Source organism: Trachurus japonicus, chromosome 1 (genome assembly GCF_045865225.1).
Source record: "Trachurus japonicus isolate A0001 chromosome 1, Traja_1.0".
NCBI lineage: Eukaryota > Metazoa > Chordata > Actinopteri > Carangiformes > Carangidae > Trachurus > Trachurus japonicus.
In genome coordinates this window covers 12,925,944-12,946,280 of record NC_140907.1, presented here as the reverse complement: position 1 = coordinate 12,946,280, position 20,337 = coordinate 12,925,944, and the positions used below count along the sequence as shown (strand labels likewise).

At 41.0% G+C, this 20,337-nt stretch overlaps 1 protein-coding gene across 1 annotated transcript in view; it reads left to right on the top strand.

The window, feature by feature from the left end:
• LOC146991478 (cytoplasmic phosphatidylinositol transfer protein 1-like) overlaps positions 1-19,934 on the top strand; it is a 69,236-nt gene extending 49,302 nt beyond the window's left edge. Inside the window, exons 2-9 of the mRNA XM_085773323.1 lie at positions 5,264-5,412; positions 9,303-9,391; positions 10,840-10,847; positions 11,631-11,702; positions 15,442-15,537; positions 16,148-16,303; positions 17,041-17,104; positions 19,195-19,934. Coding sequence (XP_085629449.1) covers positions 5,264-5,412; positions 9,303-9,391; positions 10,840-10,847; positions 11,631-11,702; positions 15,442-15,537; positions 16,148-16,303; positions 17,041-17,104; positions 19,195-19,553 — 993 coding nt within the window. The 3' untranslated portion in view covers positions 19,554-19,934. The remainder of the gene's footprint in view (positions 1-5,263; positions 5,413-9,302; positions 9,392-10,839; positions 10,848-11,630; positions 11,703-15,441; positions 15,538-16,147; positions 16,304-17,040; positions 17,105-19,194) is intronic.
• Positions 19,935-20,337: the final 403 nt, after the last annotated feature.

The window sequence follows — 20,337 nt, the reverse complement described above, 5'->3', positions numbered from 1 at the left end:
TGTTGTGTAAACCTTCCCTAATTTGGAGAGGCTTGTTCACGGTCAAGCACATTCATCACGGTGTCCTCGAACATTTCAGATAATCGTACCGGCCCTCATGCATCGTGTACGCACACCCTTGAATTTTTAGAAGTTGATTATGGCTATTGCTCATCGATGACGAGGGGAGTGGGAAAGGACAACTCTTGTCTGAGCCGACGTTTATTAGGCTGATGTCACACTTCACTGCCTCTGCAGCCCCCGTGACCCAAACATTTGTTTCTGTCCGTCTATACCGCTCTCTAATGTTCTGCTTTGTCCTCACTTCCGAACAAAGGACTCGCGAAAAGTCCCTCCTGGTCTTTCGTCCTCTTTTAAATTCCCCTCTCAGCTTGTCCTCTGCCTCATTGTCTTTCAATCTACATCGTCCCTCATTTTTTATGTGGCACGTAGAAGAAGGATGGAGAGCATCTGCATTATTTACAGTAGCTCTTAACCTGGTTGGCTCACCCTCATCACAACCCAGAGCTGTTTTTAGAAACGCCGCCTTTGCTTTCGAGACTTCAATGAAAAAGTGAACTTTTATTAATGCAGTGGACGTGTCTGTGGTTTAGAGGAGAAGAGGCTGAATTGGCGGAGGGTGAAGTCATGGTGTTTGTTTTTGCTCTTTCTCTATACTCCGTAAGAGAGAAGAGAGGTGATGTAATAACTTCAGCTTTTTTCAGCTTTGACCTTATTCTGCATTAATATATTAAAACAAATGGGCACAGGACTTTTATCTACTTTGAACACTGAATTACATAAGCTTCTCTTATACAGTCTTATCCTTATTTGGAAGTCGTACATATTTCAAAGCATGTTCATTTTCAGTGGTGATCTTCTTGACATTCTCTGTAATTAATTTATTGTAACTCACTCTGAACCTTCTCAAAAGTTAACATGTTGCTGACAGACTGTCTTAAAGCACTAGGTCGCCCAAGTCCGATCACTGAGACGCCACCAGACCTCATTTATATTAAATCAGTGTACTAATGCTGTTGACGTACATGTAGTTGAACTGGGCTACCCCCATTATCGGTGTTATAAAACACATGGAGACTGGTCATTAACTTCAGAACTGATGCACACTGCGTATGTGTTATTTCAGTTCTGTGAGAGCTGGAAATGACTCTTTTCATTTTTATAATCTCATGTACTTATGAAGGTTCCCCACTACAAACACTGCCCCATACTGAACTTTAATGAACTTCTTAGTGGCTGGTTGGTTTTGCTCCATTGACGCTCAATTAGCATTTTTTTCTAAATGGCCTTTAAAGTAGTTCTAATTAATCATTTTTGCATCATTTCACATGGATGACATGGCCGCTTGTATATCAATAGCGTTGCTTGTTGTGGTTTGCCGGTCTTTATCCACCAATTGCCCCAAACATTCAATATATTATCCAATCATCATCATCTGATGTTAGAAGCCGGAGCATCAAGTGTTTGACATTATTTCCTGTAAAATGAAAGTGTTACCAAAGACTTTGCATAGATTTCCAAATGATTTACTAACTGGTTAATCAATAAATTGTTTTGTCAGCTAGACAAAAACAAAAACGATCTTGCAAAGTTTTCTCTATTGTGATGTTGTACTGTGACTGTGTTGCCTAATCAGTGTGCAGCAGAAGACACCTAAGAAATATGCTCCACATCTGGAGAAAATGTCCAAAAAAAAGAAAAGAAAGAAAAGTAAAGGACATCATTTTTATATTACACATCCTCACAGTGGCTCAGGTCAGACAAACACTGTGTGTCTCTATTACAGTTTGTCTCTGCTCATAACCTGCTGCGGTGTCTAGCTCTCTAGTCTGAAAAGGCTTGGTGTGTGTGTGTGTGTGTGTCTGTGTGCATCCACAGTGTTAAATGTATACCGATTGTTGAAGAGCAGGGCCTTGGAGTGACAAGATACAGAGGAAGTGAGTCATTGTGTTGATGCCCTTTCAAAGTTTCACAGTAAAACTACAGCACCACAAACAACACAGTGAAGTTGCTGCAACTGTAGAAGTGTGTGTGTATGTGTGTGTGTGTGTGTGTGTGTGTGTGTGTGTGTGTGTGTGTGTGTGTGTGTGTGTGTAAAACACTGCTTAATGGGTTTACGGTGTTATTTCATGCAACGTTAATGGCTTATTGATTTTAATGTACAACAGCAATGCATGCATGGATGAGTGGTTTCTAGGTTGTGAGAGTGTAAATGTCCATAATTGTGTGTGTTTCACTTTGAATTTGAAAGTGTTGCAGTCCATTCAGAGAGCAGCACTGAGCTGCGGTGGTTAACTGTGTTGTTCTGGGCTCCTCCCATAGTCCAAAAACATGCAGGTTAGGTTCATCTGCATTTGCATCTGTAAGTGTTGTAAATGTGTGTGTGAATGGTTTGTCTATGTGTTGGCTCTATTAAATGTATTACCAGGTGGTTACTGTATCAAAATAGCTCAGGAATATATAAATATTTCCCTTTATTAACTGCTGTTTTAAATTCCAGCAAACCTGCTATCATCTGTGGAGTCTCCCTTTCATTAAAATGGCTAGACATCAACCAGCAGAGGAAATAAGAATAAGGAAATTAAGGTTTATTTTTAATGCACCTGCCACATACTTGATCAGAATGAATGAATCCTTTCCCTACACTATGTTATGGCCTCTTTATTCTTGTGTGTCTGGTATTTTTATGATTACATACTACACTTGTCTCACACATGTCACAAGTCCTGTATGTACATTTTTTATTTAACTACCTATTAAGGATCTTACCTTATAGTAGCACACTTGACCCATTCTGTGTGAGATAATTATGGGATAGTAAATGGACCAATTAAGACATCAAAAGCACAAATCCTCTGCTTGCATCCTTCCTTCATTAATTTTGGCACATACCTGTGAAGTAGGTGTATCCACGAGAGATTCGCAGCAGCAGCTGAGGTGCTGACACCGTTTTTCGCTTCTGTCCTGGGAGCTGTTTTGGGGCGAGCACCACACATATTCTCCTGACAGCATTTCACAGCTCAGAGCACGACCGTGACAGGTAAAGCTCAGGGTGAGAGTAAGTGTTGAAACCAGGGGAATACAGTTGATGTTGCACCCCTTCATTATTAGTGCTCCACTCTCACTTATTTTGTAACTGGAGCTCATGTGTGGCTGAGAGGAGCCCAGACAGGAGAGAGTATTTTTTTTTTAGCTGAGCAGGAGTCACAGCCTGTAAAAGATAAAAGGATTAGAAGCATCATCGGTCATCACCAGACCATCTTTTTTTCTTTTTTTGCTGTTCGCACTTCATTTATCTCTTCCTCTCATTCTCCTCTTTCCAGTCCACTCTCCACAATTTCCAGTTGTGTCTCTTCTCTGTGTCCCTGATTTAATTCCAGCCCCTCCTTCTCATTAAAACTCCTCAACTTACCCTGCTTTGATGCTCCTCAGTCCCTCACTCTCAGTCAGCTCCTTTTCTCTCTCTTTGAAATAATTCATTCATTTCCATATCTTCTCCTCCCTGGGTCTTTTGTCACCAACAGAAGCGTTGGATTTAGAATATGAAGATTAAAGATCAAAAGAAGACAGAAGTGCTGCCTTAAAATAGGCGATTCACACTTTATTGCCTGAATAAAAGTGAACATGCTTGATGCTTCAGGGCATCTACAACTGGAAGAGCAGTTATTACGTGGCAGAGTTGACTGGTAGTTGATAGCACGGTGCAAGATGTACAAATGCTGTAGTCATGTTCATTAAAACAAAAGGTTTTGCTAAAAAAAAAAGTAAGTCTGCCTTTTAGTTGTTTAGTGTTTGTTGCAGCAGAAGTAGCCATGACTTCACTTTATTTTCTGACCTTTTTCCTCAACTAAACGAATTAATGCAGTAAAAAAAGAATGAGGGCCAAGCAAACGTGCAACTCATGGTCATGCTCAGCCCAGACTTATGTAAACTCGACCAAACATATGCGTTGCTCCTTGTCACTGAATGATGTGTCTGCCACTTTCTGAAAGCCACAGGGTGTTGTGGAAGAAAAATCACAGTTGAGCCATAGTTGTGTATAATTCTAACCTTGTAGTGAACCCAAAGGTTTTATTCAGGGGTAAATGCCGTCTGACTGAACCATTTATATCCTGAAGTAAGTGAAGTGTGAAGGTGTCACATTTTGAGTGAGGAAAATAAAAACTGAACTATTATAATGAAATCACAAACATGTGAATATTCAGTGTTTGTGGCTCAGCCTCCGGCTCCTTGGCCTGTTCTGCATGATAATGAAGTAGTGAGTATCGTTCTTAAGGAAAATGAGCAGATGCAGGTGGAAAATGTTTTATGCTTAGTATTCAGTGTGTTTTTTAATTTTTTTTTTAAGCTAGTCACTATTTCCACCACAGAAGTTAGGAGTGTCCTCGACTAAGGATTTTCATAGTCGAATTTGATTCGTCAGACTTTGCCCATAGTCGACTAACTGTTGAATCATGTTTCCTGATCTCATTCATTAGGCTGCGTACACAACTTAAACGTCTCTCCTAGGTGCTGCACGATCGATAGACAGAGAGTGCGACCCTTAGTTTAATATTCTAAATAAAACTTTAGGCCCGAATTTAATTAAAAAACATCAAGTGGTGAGAGAGAAAGACGGGTGCGCCGGTGCTCGAGCACTCAAAACTACTACTTCTATGTAAAATCAGATGTTCAGCTGCGATGAGCACCCCTATATATTCAGAATGGTACGGTCCTTTTTCCATAATCACACTTTCGATGATTCGACGACGGGGTTCAGAGTCGACTATTTGAGGTCACCCCTAGAAATTTACTTAAATATTCCAAATTTGGGAGAAAGATTGTGTGATTATTAGGGTCTCATTACATATTGAAAACTTAATGATGAAATCAAGTAGATTATTCATTTTCTATGGTGCAAAGTGCAGTCAGAAGTTTGTGTTTCTCTGCAACTGTTAAAAATAAGTCACTACTTTTAAAGTTATGTGAGACTGTAAACACTGGTTCAGAGTTTGACCTAGGAAACAGTCATTTAGGAAGTAATCTCCCATCTAGGGTCCGTTTAATAGCTTTTAAGTGGCTTTCAGTCACATCACATATATGATGATGTTGAATTCCTATATGCTTGTGGGATTTGACACTTGACATGTAGCCATTTAGTATCTCAGCACATCTAATAATGTTTGACTGCAGTACTGCTTTTTAAGGTTTCTAAGTTTCCCATGAGGTTGTTGTCAGACTGTTGTGTGTGAACGTTTCCTCTCCCTGTGTTTTTATCTTCCAGTACCGGATCGGGCAGCTGTACATGATCAGTAAACACAGCCATGAGCAGAGCGATCGAGGGGAAGGGGTGGAGGTCGTCCAGAATGAACCCTACGAAGACCCGACGCACGGCCAAGGACAGTTCACAGAGAAACGAGTCTACCTCAACAGGTCAGTGGAATATGATGATTAGATATGTGTGATATGTTTCACCCACTCCGTGTGGATGAAACTGTTGATTTTAATATATGAAAGTGTCTGTATCTGATATGAGACCTGGGCTCATAGGACATGCTCTTTGTTTGTTAATAAACAGAGGAAGGACTGAGGGGGTGGAGGGTAAAACAGGAGCCACCGTGGCTGAACAGCTGAAGAAAAGAGCACGACCCACAGAAACTCAAACTTTGTTAGCAGTAAAGTCAAGATAAAAGGCGTCGTAAAACCACCCACACTGGTTCCTTGGCAGGCTATGTCTGGGTAGTGCAGGACTGAAGCTACAGCTGGTAGCTTATTCACAAGTTCTACTTGAGATGTAATGTTGTAAAACCTGGACTGCAAGGAATATTTTTTAAATGAACCTGTCAACTAGTTAAGAGTACATTCAATCATTAGACAAGACTGATCGGACTTGCACACACAGAGGTACACTCATGCTGCCTTCATGCTCGAGTGTCTTAATCATCATACTGTAGTTCACCATCACCATACTGTCGCATCTCACTGAATCCTGTGATTGAATCTTTGTGCATCAATATATGTACAGTATGTGCTCAAGCAAATACAGTATATGTGCGACCCTGTCGTGTTAGATCTTCATGAGTCAGACAGATACTGTACCAGACAATAAGAAAGAAAATATGTGGAGAAAAGAGAGAGAAAAAGGGACTGATAGAGGGAGGAAAAGACCAAGAGAGAGAGAGAGAGAGAAGAGAGGAAGGACAGAGATGCTGTGAACACAAATACCTGTGTCAGCTTTCACTGGGCCGGGATCTCATTATGTCGAGTCAGCACAGCTCCTTCTCTGCAGAGGAGAGGAGGAAAGAAGGCAGAGGAAGCAAACAGAGATACAGTAGGGCAGGCTTTCATTCAGGTCTTTTTCTAACGTAAACTTAGAAAAAAAAACTGAAATAGAGCGTTTTAGTAGTTTAGTTTAATTTTCTCAAATTCATAAAAAGACATTTTTACACTTCATGGTCATCATCATGGTTTCAATAAAAAAGGAATTCAAGTTACTCTATGATAGAGAAGGTTTGGGATTTCTCTCAATATGAGTTCAAAAGAGGCTTTAGATGTTTCAAAATATAAACTGTCCTTCCGCCTCAATTGCAACAGCCCACTTAAGCAGTCTTTACATGGATGGTATTTTATTACAAGAAGTGAGAAAGGATGAATGGTGGACAGGATGGAAATGAAACAATCCAAACCACCCAGATTTAGGTCCATTTACATCTGCGTCTTGGATAGAAAAAAACAGTGCACTGACCTTTCCAGAGCAGCTGAAATTGTATTAAGGTAAAATGTTAATTTGTCAGGGTGAACACCAAATGATGCATAAATACAGCTGGCATAGCTAGTCATGGTTCTCTCTTAAGTTGCACCATGAAAAGGGGATTTATTAAAGATCCGTCAGCTCATTCGTGTCCTGCCTCTTAGCCAATGTCAACTGGGATTGGCCTCAGAATTATGAGCAGTAATGCTAATGACTGTCTGGATAAATGAATGGTGTTCTTCCATCACTGATGTTAATGTGGACAAACACGTAACAAGACAGTGACATAGACGCTTTGTGTATCTGTAATTAAAAAAAAGACTCCCTTCTGAATGAGGGAAGAAGAAAAAAGGTAATCAGAAAAAAGAACACATGCAGTGTATGATGGAAAAACTAATACGAACTAACTAACTAATATTTAGATTAGAATTAGATTATGTCATAAATTAGATTAATTAAATGGATTGTTCCATTTTTCTGGCCCATTTAACTTGCCCTCCATGGTTGGCCCTGCAACGAGTAAACATTTAGCTCTGAATCACCAGCAGGGAAGTCAATCTGGACTCGCTCTGTCACACTTCAACCAGCCCATTAATCCTCACAGTCTGCCTCGCACCGTACTTCAATATTTGACCTGATCTCATCCAACCTGAACACTGATGAAGAGCAGAGACAGCTGATTTTATGATGGAATTAAGTTCGGCCTTTTCACTTGGATGTGGTCAACTCAACTGGTGTTTTTTTCTTTCTTCTGAATACAAACAGGCGCTTTGGCTGAAAAACTCCCAAACACCCACCCACCACGTTTGCACACTTGGCAATGTGGTCTCCGTCGCAGCAGCTATTGGCAAAGATCTTTAAAAGAACAAGGAGGGAATGGGGAGAAATCAACAAATGGAGGTGTAGGAGGAGTGTCAGTCTCTTTTGTTGGGAGACTGAAAAAGAAAGCGAGAGAGAGAGAGAGAGAGAGAGAGAGAGAGAGAGATGAGCGAGCGAGCCTGCCAACAATCACACAATGTGACCGTCGAAAGCTGTTTTTATTCGCAGCCGTCACGATGCAGTGGGTGCCGCATTTCTGCTTCAAGAGAAACTGTTTTCCATGTCAATCAAAGGAAGTGGAGCTGAAGGCTGGCTACATGAAAACCCAGTGCACTCCATTGTTTGACATGTCTCAGATAAGTTCCCAATGCAGACCCGATTACAGACTAACAGAGTTCAGAGTTCGAGATCAGAGACTGTCAAGCATGCACACTCACACACAGAATCCCCCTGGGCGCACATATTGGCAGTAAGCTGTGCGTCTGTGAACGCTGAGCATATGGGAGATAATACAGGGAGAGTCAAAGAGCCACAGCGGGCTCAGTTTTATACACTGTCAAATCACAATGTGTCATTTTAATGCTTCTTTTTGCACAGATTAAACAAACAAGATATAACAAGTTAGTCAGCTTTAGATGTGCTGGGATGGTGGATTTTTTTTTACCACTGAGACAGACTAGCTGTTCACCCACATTTCCACTCTTGTTAATAAGCAAACCACCTGCTGGCTGTGGCTTCACTCTGAAGCTAGAAGAAGAGAGGGATCTGTCCTCTAGTCTAACTCTTGGCATACAATATAATAATAAAATAGAAAATGTTATATCCGTGGTTGGTCTGATTATTTACTTAGCAAATTGATTTATTCTTCTCAAATGATTTGCATCTTGCTGTCCCTGTCAAGTTAATACCGAATACAGCCAATGGTGAAAGAGCAGCACTCGCCTCTCCATCATCACTGCCACTGAAAGTTCTTTTGAGCGGCCAACAAATTAGACAGTGGTTGTACTGGGTAGCTGCTAGGGGTGGGTATTGGCAAGGACCTCACGATACGATACGCATCACGATACTTGAGTCACGATACGATACGATATTGCGATATCCAAATTTTGCGATATATTACGATATTCTACGATATTCTACGATATTCTACATAGTTCACTGAAAAATGTAAAAGGCATTATGCATCTTAAAATCCGAGTTGTATGTACATCAGATGATAGTGATAATTTATGGGACAAACTGAGTCAAGACAATGTAATTCAAATTATCCATGCCATTTTATACAAGTGCAAGTTACAACTACATACTTGCATGTACAACACACTGTCTGAGGTAGCAGTACAGTGACACCTCGCGGAGCAGAGGTTCGGAAGTCGTACTGGATTTACGTCTGAAACATGATTTATTATTTGAATTTTTTTTATTTTTTTTTAAATCGATATTTAAATATTGAATATTGATATCGTATCGCAATATAAAGTATCGCGATATATTGCCATATCGATATTTTTGCCCACCCCTAGTAGCTGCCTTCCATGTGGGGATATGTAATTGTGTGAGTGTGTAGACAGAAACCATTTCTGTCAGCAGGGATTGCACACTGTCCTGTAGTTTCTCCACTTGGAGCTGATTTTTCCTTTCACAAGTTTTTGATGACTGCTGCGATGATGGAGGTAATTCCACGTCCATCCCTGCTTTGCTCTTGAATACTCACTGTCTTCTTCTCTCCTCATCCGATTCTGTCTCTCTGCAGTAAACTACCCAGCTGGGCTCGAGCAGTGGTTCCCAAAATCTTCTACGTGACAGAGAAAGCGTGGAACTACTACCCGTACACCATAACAGGTGAGCTCACAGAGGCTGTAAAGCTAATCAGACAGATGCAGTTTGAAGATCGGCCAGCGCCACACATTGCACCGTTCACATCATATCAAATCCATTTAGCTGCTGTAAGGGAAAGAAAGAGCCTCACTGTAACACAGGGACACTTGCCTGGTGTAGAGGTGGAGACTACAGGAGCTCAGACTTTAATAGCACTGCAGTCACATGAAGTGCACGTCTCTCTTTTTTTTTAAAGGTCAGCTTCTCAGCAAGTTTTTGTTGGGCTAAAAAGTTGAAAATACTGTTGACTCAGCACTCACCACTTTGTGCACGTGGTGTTTTACTGGATGTTTTAGGGAGTTGGACAAGACCGTGAACACACAGGTGGTCTCTAGAAGCACAGCATGTCGCCCTTTCAAGCACATGATCCAAGATTACCAGTTTCCACTGAATTTTTAACAGGTTTTTTTTTAAAAAGACACACCTCAAGGAGAAAGCTTTTCCACCAAAGGCCTTGTGCACCCTCAGACATGTGCTGTATAATTCAGGACACCCTGATTCTCAGATGTCAGCTTCGTTTTCTGAAGGACATGTGGAGGTTTTACCAGATGAAGGTTTGGTCCCTGTGCTGCGACATTGGAAGAGGTTTTATATCCCTGTAAGCAAAATCTAAAGGAAAAGCGAGAGGTCAGGATAAATACAGAAAGAGAATCATGGATAAACAAAGTATGAAATAAACTTTAAAATTGTGAAGGGAGCAGCTCACAAAAAACAAAACAACACAGCAGACACTGTAGATTCACAAGATTCACATCTCAATAGTAACACATTTGAATGTCTCAGTTGCGATGATGACAAAATGATCGCACTTTCAGTCACACCATTGCAGCTTTCTGTCTATAATTGTCAGTGTGTGCCAGGACAACACCATGTGAGAAAAGCATAAACATGTTATTGACATGGAAATATGTTCGTGGCGACATGTATTTGCATTTTTACAGTTTTTTTTCCGTAAAGCAAATGTCTCATCCACACTGACTGGCAGCGAGTGCGTCAGTGGAGCAAGCTTCACTTTGGCAAATAGCTAATGTTACAGACAACAGTAGTCAGGAGTGCAAGGATCAGAGCTGCAGTGGCGAGAACATGTTTCTGTGATGCTTTAATGATCCTGATCTGAGGGAGACGTGTTACAAGCCGAGGAACATAGATAAAAGGGAATGTCTTTTTGATGACAGCAAATTAGAGAAAGTAGAGGAGAAAGCCACAGAGGAAGGGATGATGTGGGGTACATGTACATGTCAGAGTCACTATTTTATGCAAACAAGTCACATTTTCTCGTACATTGTTCCACTCTCATTTCCTTTTATAAACCGTGGAAGATCTGAGCAGGCTGTGTAACTAACTGTGTCTCTGGTGTTTTGTCTCTCTGCTCCGACCTGATGTCTGTGTCATGCCCCTGCCTCGGACTGTAGAATACACTGTAAGTATCCTTCATGCTTGTTTCATTGTTTTGCATTTATGTATTTTGGAAATTAATTTTTGGGTGTGTGAAGTTGGATTTTAATTCATTAGGAGTGAGCATTTTCACATTTCCATTTTCTAAAATAAAACACATGCAGCTTTGAAGAACCAAATTTGTCACAGTTGGCTTGCTGAATGGAGTGTGAAGTGTTTGTAGTTCAGTCTTTGTAGAAGCTAGAATGTATTTTGTCTTTGTTTCCCCTTTCCTTTACCAAAGGTTTAGTTTTTCTAGTTAGAAAATATATCCCTTCATCAAATCACACACACATACACACACACACTGGTGGGTGTTGTCTTTGCTAATATGCAGAACGTGAAAACACATGAAGCTTTTGCAGATCAAGCAAAGACATTGCCTTACAGGCTTCTGTTGTGCTGAGTGAGAAATGTCGACGGCATGAGTCACGGCGCTTTAGGGTGCGGGATAAGAGGGGGAAAGAGGACTATGTAGTGGCAACAACAAATATTTGATATTGTGTCTGTTTATGTGTGGGAGGGTTTTGTGTTTCAGTGTGAGTTGGTGTAAAAACACCCATCCATTTAAAACATTTTTTTTTTAAGCCAAAAGACTCAAATTGTCCCGAATTGTCTGGGCTAAATGAAATAATTACATAGTTGAAAGCATATTGATTTAAGGGAAGCATACTGACTTAGTGGCCTCTTATTGTCAGCTCAAATAAATCCTTATTTTGTTTCGTTACATATGGTCTCACATGTTTTTTTGTTCGTTTTTTAACCACAGTGCTCATTCCTGCCCAAGTTCTCCATCCACATAGAGACAAAATATGAGGACAACAAAGGATGCAATGACAATGTGAGTACACCATGTTTGTGCACATGTATATTTTATGTGTTGATACTGATATTTGGTGATGATGTTCATATTACATAATATAACTTAATAAGGCATTTTAAATACAAAACAATACAAACAATTTATTTAACATGAAGAGATTAAGGAGTATTAAGCGCCTGTAAACCCAAAGCTCCAGTCAAGGAATCAGTCAGGCTTTGCCAAACTATACAAATCTCATCTTAATGTGACATTGTTATCTGTTGCTCACATTCAAAAACATGTAAGCCAAAATAGGACAATCAAAAAAACAAAAGATCACATAGCAGACATATGGTAGAAAATTAGATCTCTGTGAAGGCTGCATCATCCAGGCAGATCTGGCAACTCGCGCCCTCCCGTGCAATCCCGGCATCCTGCGTTGCCAACTATACATGAGCCCTGAGAGTCAGCCAAATACTGCTCCACTTGTTGGACAGCTAATTTCATTTGGGCTGCTGGCCTACTCTCTGCCTTTCTCTCTATATTTTACTCCACTCTCCAGCTTGTATTAGTCATGAAAGGCTGCCGCTGAAGAAGTGAAAAAGAAGCATTATGTTGGGTGGTGTGCAACAGACAAATTGCTTGAAATATACCAGGGTGGGCGGCCAGCAAGTTGATTTTACCGTGTCTTCATTTTCTGCCTGAAACTGGGAGGAATTGCTCCCAACTTTGGCTCGAGTGTCTTTTCTTGTGATGTATCTCAAAGTGATTACATGTAGAGTGCAGAGAAAACCACAACAGATTGTCAGCATGCATAAAACATGTAGTGATATTTTAGATTGATGCTTGTTTTGGTTCGACAGGACAAGGCGACAGATGAAAGGATTCTTTCTTGAATTTAAATAGCAGAAATCGCCACGAGCAAACGCATTTAATGGCTGATAACTGAACGAAATCTCAGTAGTACATGAATACTGTATGTGTTTGTGTTTTTGTGTGTGTGTGTTTGAGAGAGAGGGAGAGTTTGCCAGTTTGAGATGCCTGTAGATATGAGCATATGAACATCTGTCCACTCAGGGTGCTTTTTCACTGTATGTGAACACAGTAGGAAAAGGAATAAACAAAGGAGTAGAGGAGAGGAATAAGGGAGGAAAATCGTGCGTCTGTGGACAGGAAATGAGTGGGAGTAGGGTGTGGTAACATTATATGACATGTAGAATTCCATAGTACTATCCAGTGTTACACACACACACACACACACACACACACACACACACACACACACACACACATGTACACTGACTCATATGCACACACACTAGCACATTAAGCTTTAACATGTGTCCTGAGGCACATGTTGCTCTTGTAAAATCTCCACAGACTCTTCAGCTGCACAGCAAGCAGGATGAGAAAATGCATCTCTTTCCATCTTTTTCTATCAACACTTTGACACAGTTGTTTTCATATTTTTACCACTTGGCCAGTCAGGCAACCCTTTACCCCTTAGGCAGATAATTTCTATTTTCTATTTCTTTTTTTTCTTTTTGTTAATTTAGAGTGCCTTGACAAATATGCTTACAACTATTATGTTGTTGACCCATTATATTCAGCCAATCGTTACATTTATGTGTGTAATGAGTATGAATTGTCTGTTTTGTTTGGATTGTCCTTTTAGAGGGTAATGAAGTAAAGTCCAACCCAGTTATTTTACTCAGTCAGTGATGGCTATCAGCTCTCACACAGCATTTCAGGACAGAAATGCCTGCGTTTGCTGTGTGTTCAGTGAAATCTGGTGACATACCCATCTAAAATAGTTTATAGGGTATTTGCATAAAGCATCAAACTGGAATGCAAAATGCTACTGTTTTTTTTCGCTATTTCACCCTCTCCCTGTATTTCTCTCTATTTTTCTCTCACCTTGCTGTGGTTTGGCAATAATGTCCGAGTTCAAATAACAAATCGTCCGAAAAGTCCTTGAAAATTAGTATTCATGCCTCTTATACACTGGAATAAGCTTCTTTTATCAATGGACTATTTACATGAAATTCATGAACTCTCCCAGTGAAGTGCAGTGAGGACATGCGTGCATTTAAATTTTGCAAAGTGATGCACACCTGCTCACTGCAGATATTTTTGCCCTCTGCTTCTCATTTAACACAAATCCATGTTTCTGCTCTCGTTTCATCACCAGTCCTCTCTCACTCCCCCCTCGTCCTTGTCCCTGTCCTTACCACTGTTTCCCCCTCCTCTCCTGCACCCTACCCCCACCCCTCCACCCGATCTCTTTTTCATTGTTTACCTCCTCATTTTCTCCTCTCATCCACCTCTGCCTCCCTCCCTCTCCACTCATCCCAGTCTCCATCCCTGTCGCTTGGCTGCACTCATGCATGCTGACATATCAGCCCTTATTGTGCCAGCAGTGCTCATCCAGTATATGAGAGACAGAATGTACTAAGAGAAGGAAAGGAGGAGGGGGAAAAGGAGAGGGAGAGAGAGAGAGATAGAGGAAGAGATGTTTCACAGTTGTGTTGGGTGGCAACAGAAAGCTCCAAAATGATGGGGAAGCATGTAGTGACTGGTTATGTCATAAATAATAAAAACAGAATCTGCGTTTGCCAAAATACTTAGGTCTGATCATCCAGAATCAGAAAGTGAGGCTACAACAGAGATGAGAATGACACCCTGTAGAGTCATGTTATTACTTAAACTAATTTCACTTGTCAGCTGCTGAGAAGCTGCTTCTGCCTGCTGGGGAATTAATTTACGACTCAGGAAATAATGAAGTCTGAAGCTTCCCAAACTCTTAAAACAGACCATGACTGAACCTTTCAACCCTCCAACTGATCTGACACGAAGAAGAAATGAAATTGTGGGTGCGCTCAGTTCACTGAGAGCTCAACACAGGGGCTCTGTGTAAGAATTCTTCATTTCAATAGAGACCAGTGAGTTTCACACCACCATATTTAGCCCAAAATGGATTTGTTTAGCAACATCTTGTGCGAGACAACTGAATGCTTTTTTTTTTCTAAATCTTTTAGACATAGCTGGTTGTTTAATGTTAATTCAATGGAATTATTTTCACTAAATTTAACCTGCAAGCATTCTGCCCTCAATTATTGTCAAGACAAATCTCCATTGAGGCCATTGTCTTATAACCTCGCTCTAATCTAATTGCACACATTCCTCTTGTATCTCCAGTACCTGGTAGACACTGTGGTACGTAGGTGCTTTATTCAAGAATGTTCTCATGATGATAGTGTGTGTAGAAATATATAAACACACACACCATTGTATGTTCATGTTTTTTTCTGAATGAATAGACTGCATTATTATGAATTGACTGATGAATTGACAAAGAGATATCTTGCAGTAATATTAAAATATGGTATATTATTGTAGTAGTAAAAGGTTCCATTAAATCAACTGCATTGGCACTAACGAAGAGAAGCTAAGCAGGGAATAAGTAAGTTACACAGTCTGTTTTAACAACATGTGACAGTAATTGCAATCACTTGGCACAGTAGCAAATTGTGAACGTCGAGCCCCTCCTAGTGGTTATGCAAACAATTACAATGTGCTGCTGTGGCTTTTCCGAGTGATGACGGGACATTGAGTGGCACTGTCATTACTACTATGAGTAATACCCAGTGAGTCAAACGGTAATGTAGAATTTCTGTCCAGATGTCTGATGATGTAATGTAACCTGGATTGAGTGTTTTCTGCGAGGACTCTACTCCAATTGGCTGGCAGAGGCAAACTGGACTGTTTTTCTTTTCAGATCTTCGACACGGAGCTGAAGGAGCAGGAGAGGGAGGTGTGCTATATCGACATCGCCTACGACGAGATCCCAGAGCGTTACTACAAAGATTCTGAGGTGAGTGTGCAGAGGTGTGTGTGTGTCTGTGTGTGTGTATAAATGTTTGTGTTTGTCAGAAGTTGACACTAGCAGAGAGGTGCAAGTAGTTGTATTGCTGAATCTGTAAGTGCAAAAGTAAAGTAAAACAATGTGACTGAAAGCCCCTGTGTTTAAACTAATTTATGTCTAATAATTATCCTGTGATGAGGTTCTACTATCCCTATGAGAAGGAAAACAATAGTGTGCATGATATTAGTATTATCATTATTGTCTGTTGTTAGTTTGTTGAAACCGTCACTCTAATACAAACTTTGGGGACTTGAGAAAAGCCAAGTCAATCCCAAAGCAGCATTCATCTGTCGCCTTTGAGTTTGTGCAGTGTGGGATCTGGTAATTGTCTTCATAGCTGTTTGATAACAGATTGCCTCAGCTCTAATGAGCCTGGATAGAGATCCTCCAAGGACCAGATGGGTTAATGCAAATGGTATTTAATCCTAGCATCCATTCATGCATCTAATCTTAGGCTGTCCCATAAGAGTAACTCCACTGGGGTGCAGAAACAATGATGCCTGAAGGTTTTTGTTAATTATGGTTTTATTGAACGTGTGTTCATGCTTCCACTTCGCAGGACTTGCGATATTTCAAATCCGAGAAGACGTCGCGGGGGATGCTGCAGGAAGGCTGGAGGGACACCCAGAGTCCCATCATGTGCTCATACAAACTGGTCACTGTCAAGTTTGAGGTGTGGGGCCTGCAGACACGGGTGGAGCAGTTCGTACACAAGGTGAGAGGTCAACCATGGGGTGTCCCTCTCATTTTAATCAGCAGTCGAACTTATGGTTACACTTCTCCCACTTGGCATCATTTATTTTTTTCGGTTCAGTTTGATCATTGTGGTCTTATTTAAAACATTGGCAATACTCTTATCATTTTCATATTTCTACAAATCCTATCGACACACCAAAATCAACAATAGGTCAGTTCTGTCTTCTCTTCTGATTTTCTAATGCTCAGCATTAAGGCCATTCTCTCTTACTGGAGACATGAATATTTTAAAAAGGGCTTATCAAACTGTGGAGTGATGTATTGTCTGTGCTGCTCTAAATGTATCAAAGAACATCACTTTGTTCACATTTAGTTTAATGGAAAAATACAGTCAAGTTTGGATTCTTATTTAAAATCTCATAGATTTGAGGGGAGAGTAACTCAGATTATTGGTGATCATACTTCCACAGCTTGAGACTTTAAACATGACAGAAGTCAAACATAAAAGGATTTTTTTTTAAAAAAGGCTGTGTGAGTATTTATTTGAAGGACTGTGGCTCAGGAGGTAGAGTGGACCACCAATAACTGGAGTGTTGGTGGTTTCGAATCCCACTCCTCCCCGGTTGCTGTCGTTGTGTTGTTGGGCAAGACACCATACCCACTTTGCCTCATGTGAATGCGTATGAATGTTTGGTGGTGGTCGGAGGGGCCATCTGGCACATTGTTGTTATTTTACTGATCATTATTGTGTTGCAGGTTGTCCGTGATGTTCTGCTGCTGGGACACAGACAGGCCTTTGCCTGGGTGGATGAATGGATTGGTAAGTCGTGCTGTCAGTGCTCTGTGCACCTCATAGCCATTGAGTCATCTATTTACTCACACATGTTCTGTTAAGTTGAAGTATTTTACAAACCCATGGATGCTTCTTAAAGAGTTTCTTATTGATGTATATTGTTAATGATTCCATAGTTTTAAACTTAAACTTTAGATGTGCTGTGTAACTATTTATTCTTTAGACTGTTAGAACTGTCAAAGCTACTGTTATTATACAGACTACTGTTGTGATTACTGTTTATTCATCAAATCATGTGCATGTCAAATCACTCCACCTGCATCTAACCCCTGTCACTGCCAGTCCTGCTCATTCTCCTGTAGCATGGATCTTCCTCTGGGTGTCAGCACTAACCCAACAATAACAAACACTGTACTCTAGTTTCCAGGCACAGTCGGTGTTTGTTTCAAATGCAACCTGCATGATGAAAACAACTATTTAAATTGTAACCTTTCATGTTTCATGAGAAATTCAGAGTAAGAGGATGTAGCGCAAAATCTCATGCATACCAAACGTGTGCCTGAGGTCCAATGCTTGCCAGGCAATTACATGAAGGAATGATTGGAGATTTACATGACTGAATGAAGCTCTTCTTGACACATGAAAGATGACACTGCCTGTCTCTCTGAGCATCTTGTTGCACAAGAGGCAGCCCTGTTTGTATTCATAGGTGGCTACAACACATCCACTCACTCTCAACTGCTGAGCCTTTCCCGTAGCTGTAGGGCATGTAGATAACAAACCCCTGATCTTTGTCATGAAACTGTCCCTCTCCTCTCTTTACCTGCTAATCCTCAACCACAACTCCCTACAATCTGGATATTCTTTGAAGTATTCCCAAAATCCTCTCACATGTGGAATGATTTTGGCTGTGGAGCGAGTGAGACCTTGGTGTCGTGTGCTTACAGTGATCCAACCTCCTCCTCGGGTGTGGATTGTTTATGCCTTTTCTTACTCTTGAAAGGTCCATGACCTCATCCTTCCTTTCCTCCTTCCTGGTGTGGCTCAGGTTTGTCTAGCTGTCTCCTGTGAACTCTTGCCATGGGAAGCTAGTGCTTAAACCTATAAAGCTTTATTTAAAAAAATCATCTGTTAAAATTTCTATATTCACCCACGGCATGCACCCTTGCCAGCTAATCCTCTTCTCCCCTACCTGTCTCTTAACTGGAGCGCTATTACTGTATAGAGGAGTTACCAACCTTTCGACCCTCGTTCCACCCCTCCCCCCTTCTTCCAGATATGACTTTGGATGACGTGCGGGATTACGAGAAACAAATGCATGAGAAAACCAACATTAAAGTTTGCCATGAGCACCCATCTTCATTGGATGACATAGAGATCCATGACAAAGCCAGAGTATGTGTCTTTTTCATTGTTTCTTCACTTCATTGTCCCTCCTCTGTCACATTTTTGAACCGTTGGCAACTCCCGAAGCTGTTACAGTTGCCCACCTGTCCACATACATCCACTCATTCTGTCCCACATTGAGTCGAGCTCTGCATACATTGAATATGTTTATTCAAGCAGCTGCATTTACTGTTGCACCCTAAAGGATCTGAAAGTTTATCTAAGAAATAAAGAGTGTGGCGATATAAGTATTGACAATAACCGTGATATTAAAATGAAATATTATAATAACTCAATAATACTTATGATCACGTTGTGATGGCAGATGTTTGACCCTGTGGATCTTTTGTTTATCAGTTCATCTGGTTGCTTTTTTGGGATCCATTCAGTGTAATTGTTTTTTCTTTGTACAGGCTCTCTCTACACTTTCATCGCTACATTATTAATTTGCCAAAAAAAGAGATAAAACACATGATAAACAAAATTAAATGAATTAATTTATCTGTAAATGTCATTTCAATTAATTATGTTGGCTACAATAACTCTCTGGTGAAAATCTGACTTTTGGACCGCCCTATTAGTAAGGCTACACATATGAGCACATTTGCAATTTGTCACAAAATGTGAGCTTCTTGGTTTGAGCCTATGTTTAGCATGACCATGCCTATAGACTGAAATAATGACTGATTATTGAAAACTCTGGTTCCTTAAACCATCTCTTTCCTATCCAGACATGACAATGGATGAGGTGAGAGAATTTGAGCGTGCCATCCAGGAGGCCACCAACCAGAAGATCGGGATGTTTCCCCCGTCCATCTCCATCAGCGAGACGCCCCTGTCCTCCTGTGCCCTCACCGGCCCCGCCAGCGCTCCCTCCACTCCCATGTGCACTGATGCGCCCGAGTCCCTCTCTGTCCCCAAGGACCGACCCCGCAAAAAGTCAGCTCCAGAAACCCTGACCCTTCCTGACCCTGCCCCAAGTGGCGCCCCCGAGGGCTCTACCCCGAGCCCGCTTCCTGTTTCAAACCACCTCCAGGCATCCACGCCACCTTCATCCAACTCTGATCTTGCTGAGATGGATGAACAGTAGAGGGACCTTGGGATGTCAAACCCTTTGCTTCACTTAAACTAACCAACCAACCCAATTGTCTTAGTAGCCCAATGAGACTAGCCTAACCTCCAAACACCAGTGCCCAGATGTTCAAGTTCTCTAGCCATATCCAATGATTTTCCAATGACACAGCAATTGCTCTAGATGTCTTCATCGTTGTAATTGATACCACACAGGCAGCTGTAGGCCCAGCCACCCTGACGTGGCCCCTGACTTCCTCTCGCTGTGAGTCAAGCCAGCTACATGTCTTATCTATGGCAACAACCACCTGTGATGTCTAATCAAACAAAGAGCGTCCATGATTATTTTGGTTGAGCGTAAGTTCCTTATGTTATAAGAATAAATGATACTCATTGTTTCCTTAGTTGTTTCTTCAATCAGATGAGCTGATTGTTCTCAAGCTATTGAACTATGTAGTTGCCTTAACACCACATAATCAGTGGTGTTTATTAGTTCTGACAATGTGAGGCAAATGTAATCCCTTTTCAGTCTGTAAAATGGCTGTATGTAACAAATTAGAAAATAAATCAATGTTAGAAAAGTGGAGTAGCACAGTAGACTTAATATTAGACTAACACACACGAGAAAGACAGCCAAGTGCCCTCATGAAACCACCACCTATAGTAGCAATTGTATCCTGAGCCATCCAAACAGGCCTGTGGATCAATTTGCATCCATCTTCGTCCATCCCAAACTCCAATTACACAACAGAATGCAAGATCAGTACAGTCGCGAGAGTTTACACCTCAGGTCTACCCCTCCT